The 22,182-nt window shown below is 38.0% G+C and overlaps 1 protein-coding gene across 32 annotated transcripts in view; it reads left to right on the forward strand.

The window, feature by feature from the left end:
* Nucleotides 1-22,182, forward strand: part of bcorl1 (BCL6 corepressor like 1) — a 44,257-nt gene that overhangs the window by 14,078 nt on the left and 7,997 nt on the right. For 3 of the 32 annotated variants that reach the window (XM_087281915.1, XM_087281909.1, XM_087281914.1), the window contains exons 2-7: nt 4,559-4,643; nt 4,727-7,309; nt 11,759-11,897; nt 16,222-16,662; nt 20,291-20,502; nt 21,643-21,912. In XM_087281915.1, the coding sequence (XP_087138041.1) occupies nt 4,638-4,643; nt 4,727-7,309; nt 11,759-11,897; nt 16,222-16,662; nt 20,291-20,502; nt 21,643-21,912 (3,651 nt within the window). In that variant the 5' untranslated portion in view covers nt 4,559-4,637. Of the gene's footprint in view, nt 1-442; nt 1,818-4,558; nt 4,644-4,726; nt 7,310-11,758; nt 11,898-16,221; nt 16,663-20,290; nt 20,503-21,642; nt 21,913-22,182 lie in introns of those variants that run through there. The other 29 variants (XM_087281931.1, XM_087281925.1, XM_087281930.1 and 26 more) reach the window with 23 other exon arrangements.

Raw genomic sequence — 22,182 nt, forward strand, 5'->3', positions numbered from 1 at the left:
TTTTGACGTGCATCTATGCTAGGCGATCGTTTCCTGGGTGTCCCGTAGTGGACATCAGTCTCGTGGCTCTATTGAAAGAGTTCGAGACCCAGCAGGCTTTTTACTAATTCCGCTGCAATGTTTGTCTCAACTCTTTTCGTGCCGGCCCACGTGTGCGAATTTGAAGGCGAGATTATACAAACGTGCACGTGCTGCTCGGCGACCCTCGCGTGTCGCGTCCCGGAGCAACGGTTTAATTGAGAGCGAGGGTGTATTTTCACTTTGTTACTCGGGTAGGGTTTGCAGTTTAGCGCACCGTTGCGATCCCCTTTCCCCTTGAGCGGCTGGATTCTCGCGGTGCATGCTGGGACCTGCAGTCCTCGCTCCTCCCTTCTCAGGGCGAACGCGGTCAGGGCGTGGATGTCGAAGCACTACAACTCCCACACGAGCTCGGCTCCATCTGCCCCTCTCTCTCTCCCACCAGACCAGAGACAGAGAGATACGGTACGAACCCCCCCGGACTTTCAGAACCGAAAATCGTCGAGATTAGTGAACTGCGAGGGACAAGATCGGAAGACCGGATTTAAGCCGCTATCTTGATGCGCAAACATCTTCCAAATGTCGGTCAAACGGGTTGGTGCACGTTTGTACAATCTGACATCGTTATTTGGCTCGCTAATTGCCTTTTGGAATTATTCGGGGCTGTATAGACGGAGGACTCGGTTCTGGGGCTGTGGCATGTCATAACAGTTTGATTGTTGGAGCTGCTCCGCTATAGAAACATTTCGAGGCAGAGTAATGCAGAGCGAGTTGGTAGAGGGGAGACTTCGCTGCGCAGGGATCTGAAAATCGCTCCTTCAGTTTCGTACACCTTGCTCCGTACGAAATAACGCTCTCCCCGCGTGTCACGCAGCACAAGTGACGGTCATAATAAGGAGCGTACGGAAAACTCGGCGACCTTATTAGTTTCCAAACACTCCTCGGGGGCAGTGTGGAGAAAGAGACAGCCAAAGTACGATGTTTCTTCGCGAAGGAGATCTCATCCAACCTTAAATGTGCGCGTGACATTTCTCTACGCGTGTGTTTTGTGTCGACTTCTCATTCAGACGTCATAGCTCGGCTCGCGCTTCGCGAAAAACCAACGGTCACTTTATAGTTTTTGCCAGTACGAACACGTCGGTTAACGTTAGTTTGGCCACATCGCGGACCCGTGTAGGCTCTCGGTTCTTTCCCTGTGATATAAAATGTCGCTTAATCCCCGCTCGCGGGACCTACGTTTGATTGTTTTTGTGTTTTGAACATCGGCGATATTTATCACTGACTCCCATTTCAGCATGCAAGGCGTTTCGTGTCACCTGAGAGTCTCTTGCATTGTGTGAGACGGTATTTTGGTAGCTCTGGTTTGGCCGGAGGAACAAACATTTTGGTCTGTTTTAGGACGATGCTCTGTCCTAATATTAGGATACGTGACATCGGCTGGTCATCGACTGCTTTCCTGCATCATCCTTTGTGCATATTTGAGCTCCGGGCTGCGGAGCCCCGACGGACTGACCGGGAGACCGCGAGTGTGCTGAGCTCTAGTCTAGAGAGAAGAGACGATGCTTATTTCCTCGTCTCCGTGTATATCATTGCGCTGGTTACCCCATTCAAAAGAAGCAGAGCTGGAGAAAAACACGGGCTCCCACTGATCCTGCCTTTTCAATAATTGAGATGCCTCAAGATGAGAAATGTCTCAAGGAAAATTATCAGTTCTATCTTTAGCAGCGGATAATCATGCATATAACACCTCCTAAACTTTCCAATCATCAGGCCTATTCGGCTCGATTTATGCCAGACAGGTACTTTAAGTGTGTCGACATCAGTTAGGTCTCAATTTAAGTCAGAAAAATAAGGAATTGATGTTTTAAGACGGCTGTCACCTGTATTGACAACGTGGTGCTGCTGCGCTCACCTGAATTCTGATGCGAAGCAGAGTTTACTGTTTGCAAGTGGGATCGGGGGTTTTAGGATTGGTTGGTTGTGATGGCTGTGTTAATTCATGTGCACATGTTTTAAAATTAACACGATCTCTGAAGATAAATCGTAATAATGTCGTCTCGATTGCAACAAGGTGCAACTTTATTTTAAGTTTAAAACGTTTGCATAAAGTGAGTCATTTCTATAGTGAATTCAAGCATTGCATTGCTAATACTATATTCTAATGTTTTTTTATATTGTACATAAATAATTATGATTTAAATGTGTTATTTTAAATTCCATGTACTATTTCAGTCTTTAAACTTATTTAAAAATCCTTATTCACTAATCATGCATGGCTGAAAAGGTTATGTATATTAGTTTGTCAAAAAGCGGCTGAACCCTGCATATCGATTTGATCCGGAGTTTTGCAAGAGCAATTGAAATTAGATTAAATCACAGCTTGACCACCTCATTATAAGTAAACATTTTAGTAATGCATTCTCTGTGACTTGACATGAGATGCTTGCTTCGCCTTTATCTTATGCCTGTGAAGAATCTGTGTTAGACATAGCATCACATTAATGGTTGCTTTGCTTTTTCTGCACTGTTGATGTTGTCTTGATCTACTGCAGTTTGTCCCACTGAGGTAATGAGGCAGTAAAACCGGCATCAACTTTTTGCATCCTTTATCTTCAACCTCTGGCGTTTGTGGCCTGATGTGCACTTGAATCTTTCCCCTTTATAGTGCTGTTTGAAGATCTGATGAGTATTGGGTGCTCTGCTTCTTTAAAAGGGGGAGAATTGAAGTAGCCGACTTGGACCACCCCATTCAATGTGGGTTAAGAGAATGCTGTTGCAGTAAAAACTGTCCCTTTAGCAGAGGTTTTCGCGTATCTTTGTTTTCACCAAGTTTTAGTTCCGCCTCACATACACAAAATTGACTTGCTCACAAACACAGAGAGTGTCATTGGTCAAACTTGGCGTTTTCACAGTTATGTCTCTCCTCCAGCAGATGACAGCATGCTTTCGCAAACGTGTAATTAAAAATGTAAATTGCTGGAATACGGAGCAGGAGATCATTGTTTTTTTTTTTTTTTTTTTTTAACATGTTATTTAAATCTGAACGCAGTAAGTGTAATATCTATTCCAGCACAAGCCGTGGTCTGAAGGATATTGTGACATCTTGACTAAGGAAACCTCTGTTACTCACAGGAAGTTTCCAGCCTCTCATATCACTGCCTGTAACAAGAGAAATGATGTTGTGCCCTCATGGTTAGAGTGTCAGTTTTGTCAGATTACAGGGAAAGAGATGTAAAGCATGCAGATGTTCTATTTAATCATGATTTAAACTCATCTATGTCCTTCTTTTGGTAAAAGTCATTTTAAGCGAAGACTAAAAATGTTTTATATTACTCAAAATGATTGTTCTTGAAAGTAATTTGCATGCCACACGTAATTCTGGGCTACTAATAGGGATTATCAATGTCAGGTGAATGTATAACCAACTTAACTTGCTTTAATGAATGTGCTAACAGCAGGACTTCACTTTCCTCTTGGTACAAATGCCTCTTTGCAATGTAGGCAGCAATCTATATTTTACATTTGATTTATTTAATGAGGTCTGAGCTGACCTTGCCTGAACACCACCCAATATTTATTTCCTGCGATTAATTATTGGTATATTAAAGAACAAATAATGAAGTCAATTAGTAAACAATCAACGTCATGATTAATTTAGTTTTCTTCTGTTTAAAATATGAATGATCTTTTAGCAAATAAGTGAAGTTTATTCATAAACTAATTTTGAGAGGTTCACGTAATTATGATTGAACACGGCTGGATCTGCATTAGCATGTATGATCCACTAATCAGGCCATTCCTAACCCACTATAAAGAGCCAGGGTTTTTCACTACAGTCATCTTCGATTTAAAGAATCCCCCCTTTCACCCCTACCTCTTCACCTTTCCCTCCATAAGGCGACACGGTGGCTCAGTGGTTTGCACTGTTGCCTCACAGCAAGAACATCACCGATTCTAGTCCTTTAACAGGCCGGTGGTCGTTTCTGTGCGTAGTTTGCATGTTCTTCCCATGCTCGCGTGGTTTTCCCCGGGTCCTCCGGTTTCCTCCCACATTCCAAAAACATGCACAACAAGTGAATTGATCAATCTGAATTTTGCACTACAGTCAATCTCTCATCCTGCAGCATATCTCTTCATAGCATTCAATTTTTAGTCATCAGCTCTTATCAATGGGGGAATTGTCGAGATCTTAAGGCTCCCCTCTCGCCCTGCAAACAGGAGGGAGCCCAGGGCTCTAGGACCTTTTGAGCTCAGGGCTCTCTCCCGGGACAGCATGCCAAACTTGCTTATAATCAATCATCAGCTAAGTGTGAACTCTTGAAATGTATATTTTAATAGCATAATTATTAACAGTTTAAAAAAGGTCAGACTACGTTAATAATTATGCTGTTAAAATATAATAGTAGATTGAGTAAATATTTATTTTTAGTTTAAAATTATGTAATGCTTTATGCTCCAAATTTATCGTCTTTTAAAATAATTCCATGTACTTGTTTGCAACCTTTCTTTTAAAGCTGATTATTATCTATTTTTACTACAGAACTTCACACTAACCAGAGGAGAATCCCCTAAAAAGTCACTTGTCCACACACTCCAAGTAATGTGCTGAGAAAAGGCCTATGCAGGTAACATCATTTATCAGTCTCTTTAATGATTTTTATTTTACTTTCCCCCTAAGTCAAACTTATCTCCCCTCTTTCCTGCTCAGGTGGATCCCTCACCAATGAATGTAGGGGATGGAGGGACGGTGAGCAGAGAGAGCAGTGCCCCTACCCAGGTGTCTGAGAGCATGGTTGGGAATCCACAGCAGACACTACCTCTGGAACTTAGAGGTGACGTACCTCAGAGTCAGCAGAATAAACTGAGGGTGACAACAGACTGCAAAACGCCCGACGTCTGCTCAGAAACCAGCAATTCAAATCATTGCCCACAAGTCCCCCCTTCTCAACCTCACAGCAATGTGTTCAGCACTGATCCCGTGAACACACCCCTACCTGATCGGATTGAGGTTTCCAAAGGCAAGATTGATGGGGCTGGCATCTTCTCCACTCACCAGTGGCCTTGTGGTAAAAAGGTCACCACAGAGGACCCTGTGAACTCTGTTCACTCTAATATAAACCTAAACAAGAAGACTAACGCACCAGCTCCCACCCAGCCTGTGATAAGTGTTCCTTTAGGTTTCCAGTGCTCCACACTGTTTAAACCTGGCCAGCCTGTTGCTTTCCTTCCCCCCTCCAATTTTTCTTCTCCTCTTTGTAAGATCACATTGCCACCCGGGTTAGGTCAGATAGCTGCCCTGAGAGAAGCCACTGCTAGCCAGTTTCAAAAGGACTGCCCTGCACAAAGCTCTTGTTCTAGCACTACACCTATGCTCAAAACATACCCGTATCACTTTTCTGTAGGAAGAGGACCTGGTGCTGAGAAAAAGCATCCGTCTTCAGGATCCAAAGTCAGGTGTGACTCTTTGTCTAAGGGCTTTCAGGCTAGAGTTGAGCATAAAGGCGCAATGTCTTCAGTAGCAGCTCCAGCTTTAGCCCTTCCAGTACAGCAAGCTACGCAGGGCTCGGCTCCACCAACCCGTTACACCATTTCTCCCACTGCTGCCATCTGCTGCAGCCCAGCTCTGGCAAATATTACGACTCAAAGCCGGTTACTTAGCCTTGTAGAAAAAGGCTCGACTTTCAGAGGTGCAGAAAAGACTTCGTTGGCATATCTGAAACCAAAAACTCTGTCCACTCCAGAGGAGCTCAATGTTTCCTGCCCTGTTGAACCAAGGGACGTGCCCCTTGATCTGTCTGCAAAGTCCAAGCGACAAAAAAGCATTAAAGACACTCAGAACAACCCATCAGTGGCCACGGAACATCATTCTGTTGAGGCTCATCAGAAAAATATTACAGGTTCCAAAAAGATTCATTCTGCTTCTTTTCATGGGTCATCTAGTACATTTGACACTCAGAGAAATGGTGCAACCCAGAAGTCATCTTCTAAACTAACTAATCACCATGCTCTAGAACCTAACACATCCTGGGTCAAAAGCTCATCTTCCGGTTCCTTGAATAATCTCCCGGGTACATATGTAGGTGTGGCAAGCCCCATTCTAGCATCTACTTTGCGTAGCAAAGATGGAAAAGGTGCTGCTTTTGTAGAAGATCTTCAGACATTTGCCAAACAGGAAACCATCTCTATCATTGACCAAGGAGAGCAGCCAGTCTGTAGAGAAAGGAAAGCTCAGTTTGCTGTTAAAGGTTCCCAGCATAATAAAAGTGGAAAGCTTTCAACAGGTACTCAACAAGGTTTTTTATCCACCCAATTATGTGCTACAGTAAATTCACAGCCCCACCGAAAGTCTGTTGGTGGAAAAGGAGGCACCTTGTTTACACCTCCAGTTAAATCCTTATGGCAACCACCTTGTGTTCATTCCCAAGGAGCATCCCTGCAGAAGAAGCCAAGTCAGACTCAAGCCCCAAAGACTAAGAGCACCCTCAGTTGTGAGAGAGCCCTTTTCCATAACTCTCATTTAAGCCCAACAAAAGTAGAGGATGAAAAGTGGGAAAAGGCCAAATCCCCCCTGTCGAACCTGGAGTCGATAGTGAAGCAGAAAACTCTTGAGACCACTGCTCTTACTGGTGAGAACTACTGTAATCTGTCTTCTGTGGGGTCCAAGAGGCCTGAGGTAGTCAGCATCCAGAACAGGTGTCAGGACTCCACGTTGCAACAGACCCTCACAGCTGGTTCTCCCCCATTCAGGACCATAGAAGGACAGGTCATTAAGACGGACAGAACCTCTCCACAAACAGACTCCACAGCAGCTTTAAACAGACCAGAAATCACAACCGTTCCTGTGCCCAAGGATAAGGGACGGGAGAAACAGACAAAACAGACAGAAAATCAATCATCTGATAGTAGACAAAAAATTAAATCTAGTACCCCAAGTAAAAGAAGTTCACCCAGTATTAAAGTAGAGTGGAAAGAAAGGAAATTGGTGCAACATTTAGAGGATGAGACCGCAAAAGAGAAGGCATCAGAGAGGAAGATTTCTTCTCATGTTAAAGTAGAAGGGATAGCCTTATCGCTCCTTCAGAGCAACACTGTAGAAGTAGAAGGAGAGGCAAAAATAAATGGAGCCAAAGAGGAGATACCTTCCAAAGGAAAAGTATCCATCATAAAACAAAAGAACCTAAAAAAGCATGCCAAGGAGAAAACACCTTCTGAAGTGCAAAAAAAGACTGCACCTAGGAAACAAAAAGATAAAGACAGTCCATCAGTCAAGCAAGGCCTCTCTCATAAAAAGGTAAGTTGTTCTTACTTTAGTGTGTACTTTTTAATTATGGTGTGTGCAATAATAAGCCATGACTAACTATCCGCTTGTTAAGTGTGACGTCACGCGAAGTGGCTTCCGGGTCCAAGCGCTCTATTCAACTGAATGGGGAGACTCATGAATGGTAATAAAAAACATTTACAAAGCGATTTAATGCTTTCGAAAATCACGATCACAGTATACATGTCCATGCCTAATATCCGATGGCCAGAAAGTGATTAATTTTTTATAAATTGTTAAAATGTTGGTATTTGTTATGCAGCAAGCCCAGAGATTGTTGTGTACACTATGAATTTATATAAAATTAACTTTAATGTGTGATAGAAATAAAACGTGATCATAAACGAATGATTTCTCCACTCAAATGAGTGGCGGCTTGGACCCGGAAAAAGTATACATACGTCACAAACACGTCATCACTTAACAAGCGGATTATTTAGTTTAATGCTGCGAGTGTGGCCAGAATCTGGTATCATAGCATGAGTAATTTTATGTCTTGAGAAATTCTCCTGAACATTCAGGCAAAAGATCGTCATATGATAATGTCTGTATTTATCATCCAGTCAATTGCATACTTGTAAAATTATAGGTACTTTATTTCTTCAAGTTATAAATGGAAAATATGCAAAAGGTGTAAATAAAAAAAACACCTTTTGAGCAAAAACAGAGTCAAGAGGTAGAGCTAATAACAAACAGTTTATTCAGATTAGGGTTGCCACAATACTGGAATTCGGTATCAATTAATATTGAAGTTTTGTTACGGAGTATCGTACCAACCCTAGTTCAGATCATATGGTTGAATGAGCCACATTTGAAGATTCTGTATCACCATGCCTCATTTTCCGTGCAGCTTAATGTCAAGAAGTGTAAAGCAGAGATGCCCAAACCAGGCCACGCTGTCCAACATTGGCCCCTGAAGAACATTTCTTTGGCCTGCCATGCCATATTTAAAAATAAATTGGAAATATAATGCAGCATTTAATTTTGGCCATGGTTCTGTCATGTTTGATTTTTGACTCTTTTTAGTACGTTTTGGCACTTTTACTTTAAAGGACTGTTGTGGGTTATTAATAAGTCTATATTGATAGTATCTATTACCACAGATCTTCTTTTTGATTTGTCAGTCAGTTTGGTCTTAGAGTGGATGAGACTCCTCAGAAATGGAAAGCTCTTAGTTTTGGTAATATTCTAATTGAATTAATTCTTTGTATTTTTAACATTTCATCTGCCTAAATTGTGCCCTTTTATTGCTGGAGGAGTTATTCTTGCTGTGAGTTGCCATGTAATCTCTGTGGGTGTTTTTTCTTCAGCTTTTCTTGTGGAAAGAGTTTTATCATGCTAGTTTAATGTTAGCGCATACATCGTTTAAGTCATGTGGCTGTACTGTTTCTGAAAGCATTGTATTTGCAAAGATGTTTGACTTTAATTATATTATATTTTTAGTTTGAGTCTTGGGAAGAATCAATTATTGTATATGGGTACATGTTACTGTTACTTTTTGTTTAGATATTTTAATATATTCCAGCAGCCTATTGCACAGCAGAAATATTGACTGTATTTTGCGATGTGGAAGTGTAGAAATTTCAATTCAGTCGCCTATGGGAGAAATGACTAGGAATAATAAATGTCAGAAATCGGTCAAACTACTCGCTTTACAAACAATTATGTTCATGACTACACATAAAAATGAGAATAATATAATAAGAAAATACCAGTTTGCAACATTAAGCAGCTGAACCAGCTGTTTTCTGAAAAATCAGTGGAAGTGAATGAGATTGGAAGTCTCAAGCCAAATAAATTCCAATGGCTGCTTTTTGCGCGTAAATGAAGAATAAAGTCAATATACTACCACCATCATGGTACTACCACAAATACACTACAATTGTAAGCAATTGTAATTTTTTTTAAAGCAATAATATTATTAAAAATAATTAATAAATAATTGTACAACCCTGTGATGCACTGAAATGAAAGTTCAGTAAAAATAAAAAAAAATTGCATGCACTGGGCTGAAAACTAACCAATATTTTTAATAATTATTTTTATTGACAGTACATGAGTTGAGAGACACCATTTTACCAGTGTTGCCATGACAACACAGTTGCATTATTACAAGCAGCAGTAACAAGTATACTACATAGAAATGTCCTCTCTGCATGTTAAGCGGACTGGTTTCTGATATTATTTGGTAGTTTGATCGTTTAGTTCACTAATTTGGAAACCGTCAAAGTCGTCTGGGAAACGGTTTAAATTTCCTCTTAATAAAAAAACATTAGTGTTCCATTTGGGACGACACTACATACAGATACTATGCTGTTTAGTGCGTAAGTGCATAAGTACATAGTGCATAAGTTCATAGTGGATAGTGTGCCATTTGGGATGCAGCTTATTTCTTAAGGCAGTGGACAGTGGTTCTCAATTCCAGTCCTCAATACCAGGCCCCCCTGTCCTACACATTTTGTATAGCTGCATCCCAAATCGCATACTTATGCACTATTCGACGCCATTTTGTAGTATAAATAGTTTAAGTAGTGCGTTCACACTGAAAACTAAAATAATAAGTGCACTTTAATTACCTGGACGATGCACTCATTCAGCCGGTAAAATGAAATGTGGAATGATGGACACTTCACGCACTCAACGACTGCAGGTTTGCTCACGTAGCGGAATGGGCAGAGCTATCGGGCGCATATGTTGGATAACTATTTATTTTAGATGGTGAAAGCAAAATTCTCCTACGAGAGTGGTTATAGCGCCTCCAGATGGTGAATGCGATAATACTCACGGCAGGTATTATTTGATAATTCGGTTGTTTATTTCACTTATTTGGCAACCGTCAAACGTCATCAGGGAAACGGTTTGTATTTCCGTTTAGTAAAAAAAATATAAGTGTGCCATCTGGGACGACACTACATACATGTACTATACTGTTGAGTGTGTAAGTGCATAAGTACATAGTGCATAATGTATAGTGTGCCATTTTGGACGCAGCTTATGTCATTATTACTTAGCACACCAGATTCAGATCATCAGCTCGTTAAGAGAGATCCATGAACTGATCTTTGTGTGTCAAATAAAGCTGCGGTCACACTGGACTTTTCTCTCCATGTACTTCCATTTTTACTCACACGAACGTGTCAGACCGGAAACGAGAGCTCGTGCGGCAAGTTTCGCAGTTTGCAGCTTTGCAAAGTTCAAGCTTGGTGAATTCTGACCTGTAAAATCTCTGAGCAGACATAAATATGAACCAATCCCTCGCCTTTTAAATGTCTAATCATCATGTTTAATCCCGCCCCTTTTCACGGCGCCATACTACAGAATTTTGCAAGGCCAAACTCTAGTGCGACCGCAGCTTTAGGGAGATGTAAAAATGTGCAGGGCAGTGGAATTAAGAACCACTGGCTTAAGGGAACTTCAGCTAAGCTTTAGATGATTTCCTGAGGCTAAAAATTTGGTGCATCAGTAGCACAACCAGTTTTTCACCAGTTTTAATTTATAAAGTTCAGTTTATGCAACATCTTTTCTGACAAGTATTTTAAAAGCGGTGCTTAAGATTGACTCAGTTGTTGACGTTTTATTATTTCATTAAACACCAATTTGACAGTAAATTAATACCAAATCATAAAACACAGAATCCAGAAAATATTTTAATGGGAAACAAAGTTGCTAAAAAGAAATAATTGTTCATATGGGGTTCTAAATGAAAAGGAATGTCGCCTCACAGTAAGAAAGTCTTTATTTTAAAGAATTTGCATGTTCTTCCCTTGTTGGTGTGGGTTTCCTCCGGTTGCTCTGTTTAGGGTTAGGATGAATTGGATGAACAAAATTGGCCCAAATGTATGCATATGAGAGTGTATGGGTGTTTCCCAGTGATGGGTTGCTGCTGGAAGGGCATCCGCTGCATAACACTTATGCTAGAATAGTTGGTGGTTAATTCCACTGTGGCGACCCCTGATATATAAGGGACTAAGCTGAAGGAAAATTTGTGTAGAAGCCACTTTTTTCTGTGAACTTGGTAAATGATATTAGGGTAAAAATATAAAGGTAAGAACACCTTTCAGAATCAGGGTATTATTTTTGGCCACATTGCCTTTCCTAGAGTATTATTTAAAAAAAATGTAACCAGTATTTAGAGCTACACAATGTGGCTACGTCTGTGAATTCTGGAGGGAAATTTGAATAGTTCTTGTGAGATTATTTTGGGAGTAGCCTAGTGACATGCATTCTGCTGTGCAAATGAGCTGCGTGAGTCCTCGGTGTGAGAGATGATGGCATTACCATGACGAGCCGTTGATGGGTTTATAGACAATTAGGTTTTCCTGTGAAGTTACTGCTTTACTTAAATAGCCATTTATCTGAATTACAAATATTGAAAGACCAGATGTTCTGTTATGATTTTGTTCACTACATGTTGTATTTCAGCAGAAGAAAGATGTGTTGCCTGGAGTGGGAAAAAGTGTACTGAAAGATGGAACAGGCCCAGGCCCCAAAGCAGGGGGAAAGACTCGCAAAGGGAAAAGCTGTCCGGCTAATGTGGAGCACACCGACTCAAACAAAATAGGTACTGAGCCAGTAATAGCTCATCCAAAAAGGACACGTTGGTCATCATTTACTCACCCTTATGTTAATCCAAACCTTCTGTGGTAAAAATATATACATTCATGCAGGTCTTTCTACAATGGGTCAAAGTGACAATAAGTGCGTTTACATGGACGCCAATAATTTGATTTTAATATGATTAAGACAATACTCTGATTAAGAGTCTGGCTTTTGAACAGCGATTTTTCTTTTTTTTTTTTTTTTGATTACCTTTAATCTGACTAAAGTTGTAAACGAACTAAACAAATCGAATTAAAACATGTAGAGTATGCCAATTTTAGTCGCATTATTAAAGTGCAGTACAGACATATTAACAGCGCAGTCAAACAATTACCGTCGTGTAGGTGTTTTCGCCGCATTTTGTGACAGGAAAGTCTATACACACATGTTTTTATATGGCTATAGGGAGAGAGAATTATTAGCCTGGATGTCATTCCTACGGGTAATGTGCGTTTCATGTTAAATACGAAAGTGAAAGCATGCTGAACTATTAACGAGAGCTGTTTATCCGTTAGGAAAATTGACTGAACAGCAGTCTTGGTTTATCTGTTATTCCTCCAACTGCTCTGTATGAGAAAATCTTACCTCTGATTTATATTTGCTGACGATGTCTGTGGGTATCAATATTCAAAATTAAAGCATCGCTTTTCGTTTATAATGTCTTATTGCCCATTGGCATAAATTAAAATCAGGAAGCATGACAGCTGAGCAGACTATGAAAAATAAACCCTGAAACTCTGACCAATGTTATGGAGAGTTTATACACTCCTGACTTGTTTTAGCTTATTTGGTTTATTTATAAACTTTGCCGTGTGAAAAAGAACCTCACCAAGAACTAAAATAGACATTGTAACAATTAATCCCTATTTTTGGAACAAAAGAATCAATTCAGAGGTGTGAAAGCACCCTAAGTTAAGTATACAATTACACTTTTTGATGTTCTCTTTTTGGGGGTTATGAGCTAAAAGAGAACATGGAATTTTGTTGTTATTTCCTCTGGCAAGTTGTTATTTTCTTTCTGTACCACATTATCAATGAAGATTTTTTTTATCATAATCATCTGTGATAACTACTAAAATAATTTAAAAAAAGGAAAAAATAAATAACAATAAACCTGTATCGATTGCACAAGTATTAAATTATAATAAAATTGAATAAATTTTGTAGTGCACAAGAATTAAGAATTTCAGTCTAATAATAACAATAAAACTGAACAATAAAGTAAACTAACTTAAGAACGGGGAAAATACAGGTGATCGTTAGCAGTAATTCTCTTTATGTGTCTAAATAATAATTAGGAGGACAAAGCTAGTGTTAGCTGATCTCCACATTGATCTCCTGTAAGGTTATTTAAACTTGATTTACAGGACGTCTCTGCATTTTGAGTTTCGGCACATTATTGAGTAATGCTGTTATAAAATATTACAAGGTTCTTGATACCGAATCTTATATAATAGAGCTGTAAATGTTAGACAGCCTATTATTTATTTACATTCTGTTGGCGTTTTATTTAAAAACTCCTAAACATTAAAATTTATGTAAATTCCTCTTTGCCAGATATAATGAAGGCATCGAATAAACCAAATGAAAACGGGGGCAAAAAAATAAAATAAATAAACAATTCAAGCGAAAATCAACAAACAATATACTAGCGGTGTTGCAGCAGCTGATGGATATTGTATTAATACTGCAAAAAAAAATTTGCACAAATTGACAAATTGCAGGGTTGGGATGTGTAAATATCCTTTTGATATTTGGAAATTTTGCTGTATTTATCATTTAAACGCACGATTAGTCCCGCATGATAAATCGTTATCTATGGTGTGTAGGCTATTGGGTTCTGTTGGTTGCTAATTAAATATTAAAACCTTTCTAAAAATGTATGTGTTCTTTATATGTTATTGTTCATATTTTACAAGTGTTATTTCTACCCCTATGAACATGACAAATACCAACAACCCTGTTATAAGAAAATATATTATTTGTGCTCATATTAGTCTAACTGAGGCTAGAGTGTATAAAAGATCATTTATTTCTGTAGTCCAACATGTATTGTTTTTATTAACATAACAGCTTACATCACACCGTTTTTTAACCGTATATTATTCTGTGTTTTTAAACGCAAGTGTTTATATTTACATCAGCGAGCCTTTGTTATAGTCCAGATACCGGCGGTCAAGTGAGAAGTTTGGGGGCCGTGGTTGATTTTACATCAAGCGTTTGGTGCGAAGCTCAATTCCGCAGCTCCTCCTCTGGCTCCATCAGACAGTCCTTCTGCGCATGTCCAGGCTCCAATTTCAGCAGTCTTTTGCGACAGTTTGTGCCCATCAAGCAGGCGTTTTGCCCTCAAGGCGTTCAATGGGAAAAGGGCTGTCGCGTCGTCCATATTTTTTTACAGTCATAAGTGTATCCGCAATAGTCACATCGCAGGATTATGCTATTTTTGCTGAACAGGAACCGGAGTTCAAGCCATACATCATTCGAGTTTTTGCAAATTTCTACCATTAATTTATCAGTTACTTTATCATCCGCCTGTGTATTTAAGGCATGTGACTGTGAGCATTTCAAGCAACTTTAAATCATTTAGGCACAAGAAATGTAATAAATTTTATTTATGTGCATAAAACACATGAACTATTATAGTGTTGTTTTACATTTGATTATTCAGTTTGTGCCTGAATACTGCTAGGCTCCCAGACAACCATAAATTATGGCTTACTTCATTTGAATCTTTGTTCTATTGTACTTATCACCCTCCTACAAAATCATCTCATTTAATCTAATTTTATGAATTCTTTCCAGACAGAGCTATTTATTTCATCTGGTAAAATTTATACTTAATATCGCTATATGTATTGCAGAAACATAAAATATTGCAATGTCAGTTTTTTACCAGTATCGTGCAGCCCTATTCTAAACCCTGAAACGTTGTTTTGGTCATTCTAAAATGCTTTAGCCTAAGTCTGTCAAATGGGTTTTGAATTAGGGCTGGGCGATTTGGCCTAAAATGAAAATCTCAATTAATTGAATGTTTTAACTGGATTACGATTAATTTTATTAATTTATTTTATTTTTTTGCCCTCATAGTTCACTGACAAGTTTTGTACAGTAAATATGCTCACATATTACAAGTGAGAGATTTCTGAATGAAGGGTGCTTTACTTGATTTTAAAATAATTGTAGGAAACACAAACTATCTACTATCTATGACTATATTGAACATCAACGTTGAACAACTGAAATTAAAACATATTGCCTTAAATAAACAGTTTCTTTTTTCTTTTAAAAAAGTGAAAATAGCTTGTACTTTTGGAATGTTTTTATATTAAAAGTAGAAAATAAGCAGTATCTCTACTAAATAAAATAACTCTTGTATATCCTGTAAATAAAAATTTAAATAGTGCATTTCTTGAATCTTCTGTAAACAAATAATAGTTTTTTGTAATGGAAAATATGCCATCTTGGGGCTTTTCTGGCACAGCTTCCAATCATCGTCAATGTAGTGCGGTGTACTTACATTTTGTGAGAGGTGTCCAAACGCTGCTATTTCGAACAGTGCGAATGCTGCGCCGTACCCTACCCGTGTTTTCGATGCAGAAGTATAAATCAGCCTTAACGGACCAGGATCACATGACCACATGAGGTAGGGAAAGTAGCTGAAAAAAATAACCGAAAATGCAATTTCAATTATCAATTATAGGTTCTGAATGTCAATTTAGATTAGCGCTTTAGATCTTTCGATTAATTACCCAGCCCTATTTGTATTATTACCTCCAGAACACTCCCAAAGAGCTTCTTATGCCTCCAAAAGCCACTGCATGTTCATTGCGTTTTGTCTTCAGAGGCGCAGGTAATGTTTTACAATAAAAAAGTCTCTCAGTGGCTTTTCCTAATGCAGCAAATTTTTACCTATTTATTTTTTATTAGGCTCCAGTCAATCAGTAGGTGGCGATTTTGTTCTCTTTGACTCATTGGATGGAAATGCCGCTTTATTTACAAATGATTTATGCAACAAATGAGTTATTTAGCGATTTTTGTCTCACATCTGGAATGGCCTGAGGGTGAGTAAATTAAGTGCAAATTAAAATGTTTGCATGAAATGTCTCTTAAATAGCTGTGGTCAGCATGAAAAAAGACTTGTGTAAAAGGTTCTACCACAATACATCAACGTACAGGTCACAAAAATGACCAAATTGACTTTTTTGGTTGAATCAGTCCATCAAAAAGATGCTTCTTTTGTCATATGCAAGTATTCCCTATAGATCATTCCTCAATGTTTCTCTCAGATTCAGAAAGCAGTCCATGCAGAAGTCCTCAGGTTGACAGAGACTCGGGCTCTCTCAGCAGTCCAGGCTGGCCTAGTAAGGAATCAGATTCCCAGGAGGAGGCCTCTCCGCGACTGAGGCGAGGGCGCAGACGGACTGATGAAGCGTTGCTCCGAGACTGGAGCTTCGCCACTCCACCTACTCCACCCCCCCTCGATCCCCCTTCCACCCCGCCGCCTGTACCAGTGCGGCGGCCGCGCGGCAGGCCCCGAATCAATCCTCTGCCCGAGGAGGTGGATGCGGACAAGGACAGGCCCACAGAGGGTGGAGACACCTCTTCAATAAAGAAAAGGAAACGCTGCAAGAATCGTAAATATCAGAACGGGGAATACATCACCGAGAAGGATAAGGTGGCAGATGGAGAGGAGGAGAAGCTGGGCGTGGAAGATGGTGAGGCCACGAGTGAGTAAAGATGTCTGAGGCTTGAACATTTTGCTGAGGACGCCGTTCTGTCTTTGATTTGATATTTAGTCCTCGGGCTGTAATTAAGAGTAGTGTAATTGAAATAAATGTTTAATGATTGTCCTGTTTGAGAGCAAATCTGGCACAATTCAGACTTTAAAAAACACACAAAAATATAACAGTGTCTTTGTTAGCGGAGGATGAATTTCACACACTGGTAATAGGATCTGTGTAGTGTTTACTAAAATAGGAGTGTCCAGTTTCTGGATGTTGTAGGTGTTACCAATGGTTTGAAGGCCATAGAATGTTTGGATATCTCCTCTGCGGGGTAAATGTAGTTTTGTTTTGAGTTGGGTATAAACTGTTATTCAGAGGTTTGATATAATATTAAGTAATATAATAATAATAAAAATAATAATTAATATTTGAAAATATTTTTGAAAGATGTCTCTTCTGCTCACCAACACTGTATTTATTTTATAAAAAAAATTGCAAAAGCAGTATTATTGTGAAATATTGTTTAACTTTAAATAACTTGTTTAATCTTAATATGTTTTATAATGTATTCCTGTGATTTAAAGTTGAATTTTCACCATAATTTCATAAAATAATCATCAGTTTCATGTATTCTTATAAATCTTTCTAAATGCTGATTTGCTGCACAGGAAACAATTTACATTATTATCCGTATTTAAACTTTAATGTTTTAAAAGTATATTTTATATATTTTATTATATATAAAATATATTTTATTTTTATTCAAGGATAGATTAAATCGATCTAAATAACAGCAAAGATTAATAAAGTTATGAAAGACTTTAAAATAAATTGTTATTTTGACTTTTTTTCTCAGATAATCCTTAAAAGTAAAATGTATCACAGATTCTACAGAGACATGAAGCAGAAATAATAGGCATTACTATTAATGATCAATAATAATAATAATATACCTACAAATGATCAGGTGATTTTATCTAAATCATTAGAATGATTCTCAAGTATGATGGGAGTATTGAAGTAGTAATACTGAAAATAAGCCTCGTAGGAATTATATGAATAAATTATATTTTATAATATTTTCACATAGAGAACAGATCATTTCAATAGAACAAAATAATTTTTAAAGATGCAGTAGGTGATCTGCCTAAATGCTAACCGGTTAGCATAATACCTTATAAACACAATCCCTCCCCTGCCGTCCAAAGCCACGCCTCCTGATATCACGAGGGCACATATTAAAGATGACAGAGACCGACTAGATCATTTCATTTGCATTTTTCAGTTAGAAAACCCTTATAGTATTTTATAGTTAGGGATGCTCCAATCGATAATCACATTTTTTGATCGGTACTTGCATATCTGCCCGATCACATGAACTGAGTCGCAAGTTAAGTCGAGAAAGGTGCATTTTAACTTTTGCATCAAAAATGCGCTCCATACTTTTTCTTCATTGAGGCATGTTGAATTATTCCTCCATCACTTGCAATGTTTATAAATTGCATTGTTAGTCATTTTTCTTACCAATTTTTTTATCTGTTTACTTTATTTTTTCTATGAAGCTGATTCTGGCCATTACACACTAAATAGTTATTAGAGACATGTTCAAAGGATTATGTGCAACATCCTTTATTCCTTTTTGGAAAGGAGAAAGCTCCACTTTGAGGCGAATTTGCTTTATGCAATGTTTTATAAACCTTAAAGCTTCAGACTCGGTATTGGCTCCAAAAATCCTGATCGGATCATCCATATTTATAATATTCTAATTCCGAATGAAAAACTGTATTATATCTAGCATGTTTTCAGTTTTGTAGCAAGTAAAACTTGTTATAAGCAATAATTCATGCATGCAAGGATCGCTGGTCTCTCTTACGCGATTTGTCCTAAAGTGTCAACTGTATGCTTAGTGGTAGGCCAGCGGCATGCGGGAATTATACTTATTACTAAGCCATACTTGCATGTAATTTCAGACTGAATATTTAGAGTAGCATGGTCAATAATATAGGGGGCGCATCACAGGTTGTCATTGTTTAAAAATGAACCATTGTGAATATAAACCAATTTCAGCCCAGTAAAGCAGGCTAGGCGGAATAGTGTTATTTCCTGATGTTTTGTTGTAAAACTAAATACAAATCTACATTATCGATGCTGTAAAAGGTCAGTTGAAATTGAAAATAGCCACATCAATCTTTCGCCGGAAGATTTCAGTGGCTGAGCAACACTTTTGTGCATATAACCCATTCGTAACAGAAAAATCAAAATAAGTTTTTCGTGACTAAAATATTTTTAAAACAGAACATGACCTGTCTAAAAGAAATACTTCAGCCATGGTGTCATCCTTCCTCCAACGTGCAAAAGTAACTCCAATATTGATTAAGGATTTTAAAATTTTTTGATTCAGCATTTGTTTTTCACATCCAACATTCTCGTACAGGCGAATGTTGCGCGTGTGCATCAGTGGATCTGCGCGAACAAATCTACATTTGTCGACAGACGGTTTGGGCTACTTATCAGAATTATAGAAAATGTTTTCCCAACAAATTTTAATTGGATGAACATTTTTTTAGTCTTATGACTTAACCATAATATAAAAATACATATAAATACATTTAGATCATTTACTTTAATCATTATTATTGAAGTGTAAAGAGATTTTCAACCAGCACAACAAAAAAAGACAACTTCAACACCTTTAATTGCATGTATTAGGGTTGTCGCGATACCATTAATTTATTGTACGATACTATACCAGCAGAAGTGTCACGATACCAAATAGTATTGCGATACTGTAATTCAGAACTCAAATATAAAGTAAATTGTAAGAAATACTTTATTTTACATGTTATAATCTTGAATATTATTAATAATTCTATTATTAAAAAAAGTATTATTTGCACGTCACTTTACCTAAAATGTATTCATTCTTTTTGTTTATTTTGTAGATAACTAGCCAACAAAAATACGTTAAAATAAACATACAAAATATACCAAACAAAATTTGTTACAAAAAGAGCATTTTTCCAACAAAATTAGGCTACAGTATTTAAAGTGGTCAAACATTGTTTTAATGTTTCTTTTTGCTGTTTTGGGATTTTCATCTTTTTTTTTTTATTCCGTCTTATCAGTAATAAAAAAAATCCAACAATTATTATTAACAATGCAAAGTAATTTAAAATGTCACTTTGTGAGTCGTTCTTTAAGAGATTGTTGCAGTTGTTGTAGCTACTAAATCATATTGACAGGAACAGAAATGAACCGTTGGAGGTGTGCGTTTGACATGTCAGAAAACATTAGAAAACTTGCAACCTTAAAGAGCTCCGCAGACTATTCAAATACTATCATAGTACTGGTAAACTGTGCAACCCTAGCATGTATTAGTGCATTTATCTAAAACAAATACAGCTTTATTGAGCAGAGGGGATTTGTTTTAAAAACTGTTACTATTCCTTAACTGTTGTGGACAGATGTGTGCAGTACATAGTCATGCCTTGGTTATTTAGCAGAAGTTTATTTTTGACCGAAAACGAGTCATCCATTGTCACGCCAGTCTGTCCATAGTTATTTTGATTTAGTTTTAACAAACGATGTAATAAAAAGGTTTGTGTTGTAATATTAGTCTTCACCATTGCAGATGAGAAGACAGGTGTGTACCCGTGTCTCAGTGCCACACTGACCGGCGAAGTGCCCAGTCCCGACGTCAGTCCTAGACGGACACTCTTCACCCGTTCTGGATCAACACGACCACAAGACAGTCCTCCTGCTACACATCCAAACACAGACAAACCCGCAGGGAAGAGGAAGTTCAAAAGCAAACACTTATGTGACACAGACGAGCAGAAAAAGGTCAGCACAAGTGGACATATGTTGATATTCGATAATGATAATGATTCAATTCATCTTTATTTCTATAGCGCTTTTACAATGTAGATTGTGTCAAAGCAGCTTAAAATAGAAGATTATAGTCAATTGAAACAGTTTCAGTCCAGTTCTTGGAGTTTAAGTTCAGTTTAGTTCAGTTCAGTGTGGTTTAATTCACTGCTGAAAGACCAAACTATAAAGAGCAAATCCATCAATGCGCAGCTCTACAAGTCCCGAACCATGCAAGCCAGTTGGCGGCGACAGTGGCGAGGAACAAACTTCACCAATTGATGAAAGTAAAGGAAAAAAAACCTTGGGAGAATCCTGGCTCAGTTGGGCATGACCATTTCTCTTTTGGCCAAACTTTTTGTGCAGAGCTATAATAGGGTATATGCCTAGCTAGGGTTCTTCCCATACTTATAAACTTCCAGTGAACTGGACTAGTGATAAGAGCTTTAGCACTTAATCGCAACAACAAAAAAAATGTATACAGGTAGAAGCCTGAGCACAAACCTCTTTTCAAACTTTCAGACAAAACTAGAGCACTTCAGCTAAACTGTTATAGCCTTTTCAATTAGTCTTATGCTTCCCCCTAGTGGCACTCCACTGCAACGAGCTTACTCACAACAGCTGTTTGTTTTTTTTATTGAGGCGAGACACATGTAACAGTTGCCCTCTCTTCAATCTAACATCCCTCATACATATTGTACATTAGAGGCACGTTACTTAAAGATATGTAGTACAAATGAGAGATATTAATTACTTAAATTACAAAAACATGCATACATTGTATGTTGAATAAAATGGACACTACATTAAATGAATTATTATTATAAAACATTCTATACTATATTATTGATGCTGTGGGACAATTTGAGATGCATCAAACAAGTTTAATATTCTGTGGTAAATATTATAATTTCTATAATAGAACAATAATACATAACAGATGGTTTAGAAAATTTAATATATACCAAAACTGGCTAACAAATGAGTGTAAAAATACATGATGCTTCATAAGAAATGCACATTATTTATGTGATGACTAGTTACTGAAAAAATGATCACTGTATATTCATAACACCGTTATTCCCATCATTGTTCATACATGACTCTCTGTTTCAGCTCAAGACTAAGAAAGGCAGTTTGGGCAAACGCACAGGCCCCCTTGTGCCAGATGACGATGGTCCACAGGCCAAGAAAACCCCAACTCCTCTTTGCGCTTCTCCCAAGCCGCCACACTCACCACTGTCAGGCAAAAAAGGAACAGCTGGGAAATCGGGAATCCCTGAATCCACTCCAAGCCGTCCAGTGCCTCCAGAAGTCCGTCGACTGATTGTCAATAAGAATGCAGGAGAGACGCTGTTACAGAGAGCTGCTAGATTAGGGTACCAGGTAAAGTATTTGCAACTCCAGTGGTTGCTGTTATTTCTTAAGCATTTATTATATCTGTAGTACATGTACAAAAAAATCAAGACAATTTATCAAGTATATTTAATGTGATTTCATTATTAAAAAATGTTTAAATAAATTAAGTTATTAATAGATTAAAAAACAAGTTTGTGGCAGAGTGCTTTAACAAGTCCTGACTTGAGGTTGTTTAATTTTTAAAATATATATACTTTAAGTACCTTGGTATTTTAAAGTTATATTTTTAGTTAATTA

The sequence above is a fragment of the Danio rerio genome, chromosome 14 (genome assembly GCF_052040795.2).
Source record: "Danio rerio strain M-AB ecotype USA chromosome 14, GRCz13ab, whole genome shotgun sequence".
Taxonomy (NCBI): domain Eukaryota; kingdom Metazoa; phylum Chordata; class Actinopteri; order Cypriniformes; family Danionidae; genus Danio; species Danio rerio.